Raw genomic sequence first — 11,049 nt, forward strand, 5'->3', positions numbered from 1 at the left:
TGATCGCAAACGCCAGTGAAAGAACGCGGCTCTGCACGGAACTTTAACACTTACTGCCAGGTTTACCCAAAGATTACAGCTGATCGTTGGGGGGGTCCCAGCAGTGGGGACACTTTCTGATCAGCTTAATGTAGAGAGACCCTAAGAAGTAGGCATTGTCCAAAGAAGGGAACCCCTCCAAGATGTCTGTCATCCATCAGTGAGTCTGTTGTACCATCTTCTGGTCATCTGATTGCAAAACGGCTGAGAATTATCAAAGAATAAAGGTACCCATAGAAGATGGTGATGAACAGACGTTACAGAGTTATTCGATCTATTACTTATTCCCACAAGATAAGTCCGCTTACTTTATATGGCCAATGGCTATAGAGGATTGGAAAGGGACACTTTTTCTGAGCAATTGTCATTTGCTCCTTTTTGCAGCTCATACAAATACATTGAACAGCAGGTGGCGACAATGAGCACAAGAAAAGGCTCCTCCCACTGATCGATATAAAGGATCTGAAAACGGTGCTCCATCCAAGGCATGATGGGAGTGATATTCAGAATGTAGAAAAGGTTTTTAACAAAACAGATTTAAAAAAAAACTTATTTTCCATGTAATTTTACAACAATTTCTCTATCATTTACCTTAAAAGTACAATTCCAGTCCCAGTTAATTTTAAGGCTGTGTTCACATTGCGTTTGAACCTTCCGTCGTAAATCTCCGTCAAAAGGCTTGCGATGTATGCCACTGTATAGACATACAGTGGCGTAGGCTGCCCATAGGCTCCAATTGAATTTTTTTTATACCACACTGTATACGTTTTTCTAATGTATCCCTCTGTAGCGTAATCATACACTTATCTATACAGCAAAAAACAAAAAAATATGCCCACCCACACCAGCCTGGTGTATGCCTGGTGTATGCCAATAGGACACTCTTTTGGCATAGGCCGGGTGAATGGGGCATTATGGATAAGTTAGGTATATGCACCTGGAGCTCTCACATCGCATACAGCAAACGCAGGTCACAAAGGGATGTGAACAGCGCCTAACAATGGCAAAAATCAACCTTCTTTATTAGGCCCCAGTCACATCACATTTTTGACCTACGTTTAATGTATACGGCGGGAAAAGCTCCTGACGTATATGTTAAACATAGTCTGTGACGGATGCCTATGGCTGGATTCACACGAGCGTGTTCGTTCCGTAAAGGACGGAACGTATTTTGGCCGCAAGTCCCGGACCGAGCACACTGCAGAGAGCCGGGCTCCTAGCATCATAGTTATGTACGACGCCAGGAGTCCCTGCCTCGGTGCGGGACAACTGTCCCGTACTGTAATCATGTTTTCAGTACAGGACAGTAGTTCCACGGAGAGGCAGGGACTCCTAGTGTCGTACATAACTATGATGCTAGGAGCCCGGCTCTCTGCAGTGTGCTCGGTCCGGGACTTGCGGCCAAAATACGTTCCGTCCTTTACGGACCGAACACGCTCGTGTGAACCCAGCCTTACAGTGGCATCCGTCATCAACAGACTATTATGGTATCCATTTAATGTACGAGTCATGAAAAACTTTTGGAAAGCTCATGACCTTTACGTTTAACGGATGCCTTTGAAATATGTCATATATGGCAAACGTCACCCATAGGCTCCCATGTTAAAAAAAATTTGCAGGATCCCGTTGTATGGAGCAGTGAAGTCTATTACGCTATTCCATACTTAAAAAAAAAGGAGTACCGACTTATACCAGCCCAACGGAGGTCAAACTGCCAGGCAAATGGAGCTCCACGGACACGTTTAGCGTGTAGCGCGCTAAACGTACATCACAAACTTGACGTAAACACGGCCGGGCCTTATCACGGTTTCTTAATTCGAAACCTCATGCTGATAATATCATCGATTCCCGCCACCATCTCGTCGTCTTCCTGCACAGCGGCTACTCCTTTTGGGGTCCCGGTCAGTATTAGGTCTCCTTCTTCCAAGGTGATGATTCTGCTGATGTAGCTGATGAGAAAAGGAACGGAGAAGATCATGGAAGACGTGCTGCCCTCTTGTCTGAGGATGTCGTTTACTTTTAGCCAGATCTTTATATTATGAGGGTCCTTTATGATTTCTTTGGGGATCAGGTCACTCACAGGGCAAGACGTGTCAAACGCTTTTGCTAAAGTCCACGGAAGTCCTTTCAGCTTGCACTGGTCCTGTATATCTCGGGCGGTCATATCCAGGCACAGGGCATAGCCCCCCACATGGTCCATGGCGCTTGACTGTGCTATATCTTTACCTCCTCTGCCAATCACTACTCCGAGTTCAACCTCATGGTGAAGGTTATTGGTGTAGTAAGGCAGGAGGATAGGCGCGCCCTCCCGTACATAGGCCGAAGGTGATTTGAGGAACAGCACTGGTTCTGTGGGCACCGCGTTCTTCAGCTCCTTGGCATGTTCCGCATAATTCCTTCCAACACAAATTATTTTTCTACCCCATTCCCAAAACCGGCTGAGATTTTTGGAGGAGGCCATCTTGGGGCAAGGAATCTTCTTTGGACTTTAGGTGAAACTACAACATATAAACATGAATGTAATAATTGTATAAACATCAGATTCAAGCATGATCGACATAAAAAGTAATATCAGGGCCGGCTCCGGGTTTATGTGGTTCACCCCCACCCCATTACTTCTGCTTTAAGCTACGCTCATTTTTAGCTTATCCTTTTCGCAAGAAAATCGCAAGGATTGGGCCTCCTCTAAGCCACCTCCTTACGATAACGAGCAGATGTTTCTATAAACATTGGCGGCGGTGTGACCATATACAGCTACCTATAGGCAACGTAGTAATGTTATGGAACATAGAGTACCAATAGTATGGAAGGGAGGGTGCTGCTGCTATGACACCTATAGAAACAATAGGTAACTTGTCCACCCTTAAACGCTGTGCTGATTAATTTCTTAATATATCTGTATAGGAATCAGATACACAGTTCTAAATCCGCTGTGGCCACCACTAGGGGGAGCTGAGGAGATTACTGCATATTAAAAAGGAGGAAAAAAAGCAGCAAAAAAGCCACAAGTGTGCTCACCGTATCTGAGATCTGTAGTTCCTCAATGGAGTGCAATTGGAACGGGGGCAAGAAATTGAATTAGATAGAATATATGGTATAAAAAGAGCTTTATTAGGGTATGTTCACACGCTAGCTGGCTTTTACGGCTGAAATGACAGCCTGTTTTCAGAAGAAAACAGCTGCGTCGTTTCAGCCGTAAATGCTCCTCCTCGTAATATACGAGGCGTCTGTGACGCTCGTATATCTTGAGCTGCTCTTCATTGAGTTCAATGAAGAACGGCTCAAATTACGTTGCAAAGAAGTGCCCTGCATATAATGTATATAAGTGTCCCGCATATAATGTATATAAGTGTCCCGCATATAATGTATATAAGTGTCCCGCATATAATGTATATAAGTGTCCCGCACATAATGTATATAAGTGTCCCGCATATAATGTATATAAGTGTCCCGCACATAATGTATATAAGTGTCCCGCATATAATGTATATAAGTGTCCCGCATATAATGTATATAAGTGTCCCGCACATAATGTATATAAGTGTCCCGCACATAATGTATATAAGTGTCCCGCACATAATGTATATAAGTGTCCCGCATATAATGTATATAAGTGTCCCGTATATAATGTATATAAGTGCCCCGCATATAATGTATATAAGTGTCCCGCACATAATGTATATAAGTGTCCCGCATATAATGTATAGAAGTGTCCCGCACATAATGTATAGAAGTGTCCCGCACATAATGTATATAAGTGTCCCGCACATAATGTATATAAGTGTCCCGCACATAATGTATATAAGTGTCCCGCATATAATGTATATAAGTGTCCCGCATATAATGTATATAAGTGTCCCGCATATAATGTATATAAGTGTCCCGCATATAATGTATATAAGTGTCCCGCATATAATGTATATAAGTGTCCCGCATATAATGTATATAAGTGTCCCGCATATAATGTATATAAGTGTCCCGCATATAATGTATATAAGTGTCCCGCACATAATGTATATAAGTGTCCCGCATATAATGTATATAAGTGTCCCGCATATAATGTATATAAGTGTCCCGCATATAATGTATATAAGTGTCCCGCATATAATGTATATAAGTGTCCCGCATATAATGTATATAAGTGTCCCGCATATAATGTATATAAGTGTCCCGCATATAATGTATATAAGTGTCCCGCACATAATGTATATAAGTGTCCCGCACATAATGTATATAAGTGTCCCGCATATAATGTATATAAGTGTCCCGCATATAATGTATATAAGTGTCCCGCATATAATGTATATAAGTGTCCTGCATATAATGTATATAAGTGTCCCGCATATAATGTATATAAGTGTCCCGCATATAATGTATATAAGTGTCCCGCACATAATGTATATAAGTGTCCCGCACATAATGTATATAAGTGTCCCGCATATAATGTATATAAGTGTCCCGCATATAATGTATATAAGTGTCCCGCATATAATGTATATAAGTGTCCCGCATATAATGTATATAAGTGTCCCGCATATAATGTATATAAGTGTCCCGCATATAATGTATATAAGTGTCCCGCATATAATGTATATAAGTGTCCCGCATATAATGTATATAAGTGTCCCGCATATAATGTATATAAGTGTCCCGCATATAATGTATATAAGTGTCCCGCATATAATGTATATAAGTGTCCCGCATATAATGTATATAAGTGTCCCGCACATAATGTATATAAGTGTCCCGCATATAATGTATATAAGTGTCCCGCATATAATGTATATAAGTGTCCCGCATATAATGTATATAAGTGTCCCGCATATAATGTATATAAGTGTCCCGCATATAATGTATATAAGTGTCCCGCATATAATGTATATAAGTGTCCCGCATATAATGTATATAAGTGTCCCGCATATAATGTATATAAGTGTCCCGCATATAATGTATATAAGTGTCCCGCATATAATGTATATAAGTGTCCCGCATATAATGTATATAAGTGTCCCGCATATAATGTATATAAGTGTCCCGCATATAATGTATATAAGTGTCCCGCACATAATGTATATAAGTGTCCCGCATATAATGTATATAAGTGTCCCGCATATAATGTATATAAGTGTCCCGCATATAATGTATATAAGTGTCCCGCATATAATGTATATAAGTGTCCCGCATATAATGTATATAAGTGTCCCGCATATAATGTATATAAGTGTCCCGCATATAATGTATATAAGTGTCCCGCACATAATGTATATAAGTGTCCCGCATATAATGTATATAAGTGTCCCGCATATAATGTATATAAGTGTCCCGCATATAATGTATATAAGTGTCCCGCATATAATGTATATAAGTGTCCCGCATATAATGTATATAAGTGTCCCGCATATAATGTATATAAGTGTCCCGCATATAATGTATATAAGTGTCCCGCACATAATGTATATAAGTGTCCCGCATATAATGTATATAAGTGTCCCGCATATAATGTATATAAGTGTCCCGCATATAATGTATATAAGTGTCCTGCATATAATGTATATAAGTGTCCCGCATATAATGTATATAAGTGTCCCGCATATAATGTATATAAGTGTCCCGCATATAATGTATATAAGTGTCCCGCACATAATGTATATAAGTGTCCCGCATATAATGTATTTAAGTGTCCCGCATATAATGTATATAAGTGTCCCGCATATAATGTATATAAGTGTCCTGCATATAATGTATATAAGTGTCCCGCATATAATGTATATAAGTGTCCCGCATATAATGTATATAAGTGTCCTGCATATAATGTATATAAGTGTCCCGCATATAATGTATATAAGTGTCCCGCATATAATGTATATAAGTGTCCCGCATATAATGTATATAAGTGTCCCGCATATAATGTATATAAGTGTCCTGCATATAATGTATATAAGTGTCCTGCATATAATGTATATAAGTGTCCTGCATATAATGTATATAAGTGTCCTGCACTTCTTTGCCGAGGCAGTCAATTTACGCGTCGTCGTTTGACAGCTGTCAAACGACGACGCGTAAATGACAGGTCGTCTGCACAGTACGTCGGCAAACCCATTCAAATGAATGGGCAGATGTTTGCCGACGTATTGTAGCCCTATTTTCAGGCGTAAAACGAGGCATAATACGCCTCGTTTACGCCTGAAAATAGGTTGTGTGAACCCAGCCTTAAGATGACCTAATAAAGCTCTTTTTACCATATATTCTACAGTTGTGCTGAGGAATTTTCTATCTTCTAAGGGTCAGTTCACACTGAGTTTTTTTACACAGAAACCGCGTCGGAAGACGCGCCAAAAAACGTCCGAAAATGCCTCCCTTTGATTTCAATGGGAGGCGGAGGCGTTTTTTTCCCCACGAGCGGCAAAAACGTCTCACGGGAAAAAGAAGCGACATGCCCTATCTTCGGGCGTTTACGTCTCTGACCTCCCATTGACATAGGAACATTATGACCTATACCCCATGTTATAGGAATGTGGATCGGGGAATTTCCACTAATCACTTATTTCATTGTTTCGGACCACCTAATGAATTATCTCTTTTATCTGCGTTGTTTGGAATATGCTCAGGAAACTGCAAAGTAGTAAAAGACATTATCCGAGGGTGACAACATTGGATCCCCATGTTTGCATAGAGATCTGAAGTAGTCACTCTCATTAAAGGGGTTGTCTATCCTGCTTTATTAAGACATATGGATGTCATAGCGGGGGTCCTGATTAAACAACCTCTTTAAGAAAGGCTTAAGGAGTGAATTTCTATATACCATCACCCACCATGGAAAGAAATATGGTAGACAGGACCCATCACTTGGTCGTGGATATCCTGATATCTTATTTCTTAGGCCTGCAGATATGAAGAGGACCAGTAGAGGGAGGGGAGGATCCATCAGGGAACATCGAACTCCTTCCAGGAGTTTTCCCTTAAATTTGCAGCAGCTTCAGATAATTACAGACTAACAGGTTGCTGTAAAACTACAAGTCCCATGATGCCATGCTTCTATGTCACAAATCTCAAGGACGTGCAGCTTTATCAAGGTGACCTTGCAGTATACGCCTATCATGTGACCTTCCCTGCACATCTGCTCCATCCACCTGATAGAATAAAGCCTTATATAAAGTCAAAGACCCGGCAGCGCATAGTGCAGTCCTTACCTTCCTGTGCACATGCAGGAACAGGAAGTGTCTGAGGGGGAGGATGCAGGAGGAGTGTGCTGCAGTGTCTCCACACTATATATCCTATGTATCATTAACCCTGGCTGTCATTCACTGGTGACAACAGCTGAGCAGCATGCAGTACAGCACTGAGCTATCAGTGTCACCCCTTTGCCACAGTGCAGAATGTTACAGTCCACACGTAGACGCCAACTCCTCCCCATATCCCCTATTAGAGAATTTGAAGATAATAAATGCCCCCCAATTCAGTTCTTTAACCATAGCGGAGATCTTCTGCACCAAAAGAAAAAATAAATCACTGGAGATCCGCAGTTGTACAGGGGTTCACCACATATCATGGTATAACTAAGCTGACATTCAGGAGTCTGAGAAAGCTGGGTGACAACCTCTGGGGGACGTGATCGCAGCCATATTGGTGGTCACGCAGCTTTCCTAGAAAAAAAAAAAAAAAGATATTTAACGCTCTATTCACACTGCATTTGAGCCTTCTGTCAGAGGTATATGAGTAGGAGGTAGGCGTATTTATCACCATATACCTCCACTGTATATTCATACCGCATCCAGAAGGTCCCATTGTAAAAAAACTTTTTTTACTGCATGCCTCTGTATAGAATGGGGTGGTCGACTTTACAATTCCATACAATACAAAAAAAAGTAGGGTGACACATACCGCCACGACGTATGCCAAAAGGATCAGTTTTTGACGGATCCGTGTGTCCGTTTTGGTATCCGTGTGGTTTCCGTGTGTACTCAGTGTCCGTTCTGTGTTTCTGTTTTAAACGGACATTGTGCTTCCGTTTCGCTTACGTGTTTCCGTTAAGAAAACGGAAGGTATTGCACTTTGTTTGAACTTGTCACATGTCCCAGTCTGTGAACTTTGGCACGCCCTGCCGATGCTAGGGCAACGGATCCGTCAAAAAACGGACGGCACGCGGAAGCCTTTTTGTGACGGACCCATTGACGTCTATGAGCCCCACGGTCACAGAATCACTGACCAAAGTAGGACATGCTCTACTTTTGACAGAACGGAACAACGAATCCGTCAAAATAACGGAAGTGTGCATGGGCCCATTGAAATGAATGGGTTCAGGGTGCTATCAGTGACAAAAACGGATAGCACCCTGAAGTGGGTATGAGGCCATACATCGGGTTAATGGGGCCCTACGTCGGGTTAATGGGGCCCTACGTATAGACTTCAGAAACGGCTCAACAGAATACTGACTACTTGACAGAAGAAGATAATGCGAGGAAATTTTGTTTACTCTGACAGGTCAGATGTCTGGGACTTAACACTTATAAATACTTTCACTACAAGCTGTACATTTCTTAAGGGGATAATTGAGCTGAACTTTGAACTGCGTAAGAGAGAGAGGATGGCAGCTGGTTAGTCATTAATCTACCAAGCGAAAATAATGTCTTAATATTTACAGCATATGTTCACCTTCAGACACCATTTTACAGTTTATCTATAGAATAGATCTACATAACAAGTTGAGTCACTGTGTACATACATTACATTACTTATCCTGTACTGATCCTGAGTTACATCCAGTATTATACTCCAGAGCTGCACTCACTATTCTGCTAGTGGAGTCACTGTGTACATACATTACATTACTTATCCTGTACTGATCCTGAGTTACATCCAGTATTATACTCCAGAGCTGCACTCACTATTCTGCTGGTGGAGTCACTGTGTATATACATTACATTACTTATCCTGTACTGATCCTGAGTTACATCCAGTATTATACTCTAGAGCTGCACTCACTATTCTGCTGGTGGAGTCACTGTGTACATACATTACTTATCCTGTACTGATCCTGAGTTACATCCTGTATTATACTCCAGAGCTGCACTCACTATTCTGCTGGTGGAGTCACTGTGTAAATACATTACATTACTTATCCTGTACTGATCCTGAGTTACATCCAGTATTATACTCCAGAGCTGCACTCACTATTCTGCTAGTGGAGTCACTGTGTACATACATTACATTACTTATCCTGTACTGATCCTGAGTTACATCCAGTATTATACTCCAGAGCTGCACTCACTATTCTGCTGGTGGAGTCACTGTGTATATACATTACATTACTTATCCTGTACTGATCCTGAGTTACATCCAGTATTATACTCTAGAGCTGCACTCACTATTCTGCTGGTGGAGTCACTGTGTACATACATTACTTATCCTGTACTGATCCTGAGTTACATCCTGTATTATACTCCAGAGCTGCACTCACTATTCTGCTGGTGGAGTCACTGTGTAAATACATTACATTACTTATCCTGTACTGATCCTGAGTTACATCCAGTATTATACTCCAGAGCTGCACTCACTATTCTGCTGGTGGAGTCACTGTGTACATACATTACATTACTTATCCTGTACTGATCCTGAGTTACATCCAGTATTATACTCCAGAGCTGCACTCACTATTCTGCTGATGGAGTCACTGTGTACATACATTACATTACTTATCCTGTACTGATCCTGAGTTACATCCTGTATTATACTCCAGAGCTGCACTCACTATTCTGCTGGTGGAGTCGCTGTGTACATACATTACTTATCCTGTACTGATCCTGAGTTACATTCTGTATTATACTCCAGAGCTGTACTCACTATTCTGTTGGTGGAGTCACTGTGTACATACATTACATTACTTATCCTGTACGGATCCTGAGTTACATCCTGTATTATACTCCAGAGCTGCACTCACTATTCTGCTGGTGGAGTCACTGTGTACAGCATCAACATTTGCTTGAAGATCTAAAGGTCTATGTAAAAAAAATGGAGCACTGGGAGTCCTATCCTTCTACCAAATCAGCTTGGTTGATTCACCTGTGTTATATACTTCGGGTTCCCACGTAGCGTAAACGCTGCAGAATCTCCGCAAAGAAATTCTGTGTGGAAATTCTGCAGCATTTACAGTAGCATCAAAGTCATTGAGATTTAGAAAATCTCATGCCCAAACTGCGGAAAAAAAATGCAAGCGTAAATGTTAATAAATTGACCTGCAGTGCGGAATTTAAATCCACAGCCTGTCAATTTATGCTGCGTTGTCGTTGCTTTTCTGTTGCATGTTTTTCACATTGAATTCAATGGGGATGCAAAACCGCATCAGAAAGCCAAGTTTTGGGACTTTTGCGCCAGAATCGCAGTGATTCCTTGGCAAAAAAATAAACAAATCGCAATTCAGGACAAAAATCATACTTACCCAGAACTCAATGCTGTCCGGCTTCCTGGGATGACGTTTCATCCCATGTGTCGCTGCGGCGTCACATGGTCCGCATCATCATTTTAGGAGGCCGGGCTACGCGCAGAAGAGGGGGAGGGGTTAAGTATAAATGTTTTTTTTCCCAGTGCTGCTTTCCACGTGCGTGGTGCGGTTTTACGGACGGAATGTGCTGCGGGTTCCGGGTCGGATACTGGGATAGTGGGAACCCGGCCTTAGGCCGCTCTTTTTAGACAGCTTGTAGCTGTCACATTGGTGAAGACAAAATAATTATGAGAAATTTATACACACTGATATTCCTTTGATCCGGCATCCAATAACCCAGAAAGTCTGATAATTCTTCTAGCACAGAATTGCAACATAATGTAAAATTTCAAGAGCTGAGAATAAAGAAAAACTGTAACGAGGAAATTCCAGAGCATCTGATAATCCAGCGCCTATTAATGCTGGATTATCGGAATGTTACTGTGTATTTTGTGATCTGCATTGAATTATAGATTATGGTTTAAACTGGTAACTACTAATATTCCAATGCGCTTGTTCCAAAACCCGGCTCA

The 11,049-nt window shown here is 41.4% G+C and overlaps 1 protein-coding gene across 2 annotated transcripts; it reads right to left on the reverse strand.

The window, feature by feature from the left end:
• Positions 1–1,469: 1,469 nt before the first annotated feature.
• FAHD1 (fumarylacetoacetate hydrolase domain containing 1) lies at positions 1,470–7,314 on the reverse strand. Of its 2 annotated transcripts, none has more exons than XM_075831449.1 (2): positions 7,230–7,314; positions 1,470–2,537 (listed from the first exon to the last, which is right to left on the reverse strand). In XM_075831449.1, the coding sequence occupies exon 2, from the start codon at positions 2,498–2,500 to the stop codon at positions 1,841–1,843; it is 660 nt and encodes a 219-aa protein (XP_075687564.1). In that variant the 5' UTR covers positions 2,501–2,537; positions 7,230–7,314; the 3' UTR covers positions 1,470–1,840. The 2 variants fall into 2 exon arrangements, with proteins under 2 accessions (XP_075687564.1, XP_075687565.1); XM_075831450.1 differs by lacking the exon at positions 7,230–7,314 and adding an exon at positions 6,852–7,161.
• Between the last annotated feature and the right edge of the window lie 3,735 nt (positions 7,315–11,049).

The sequence above is a fragment of the Rhinoderma darwinii genome, chromosome 6 (assembly GCF_050947455.1).
Source record: "Rhinoderma darwinii isolate aRhiDar2 chromosome 6, aRhiDar2.hap1, whole genome shotgun sequence".
NCBI classification, from domain to species: Eukaryota; Metazoa; Chordata; class Amphibia; order Anura; family Rhinodermatidae; genus Rhinoderma; species Rhinoderma darwinii.

Coding starts and splice junctions, on each gene's coding strand:
- FAHD1 (XM_075831449.1), bottom strand. CDS start 2,500: ATGGCCTCCTCCAAAAATCTCAGCCGGTTTTGGGAATGGGGTAGAAAA.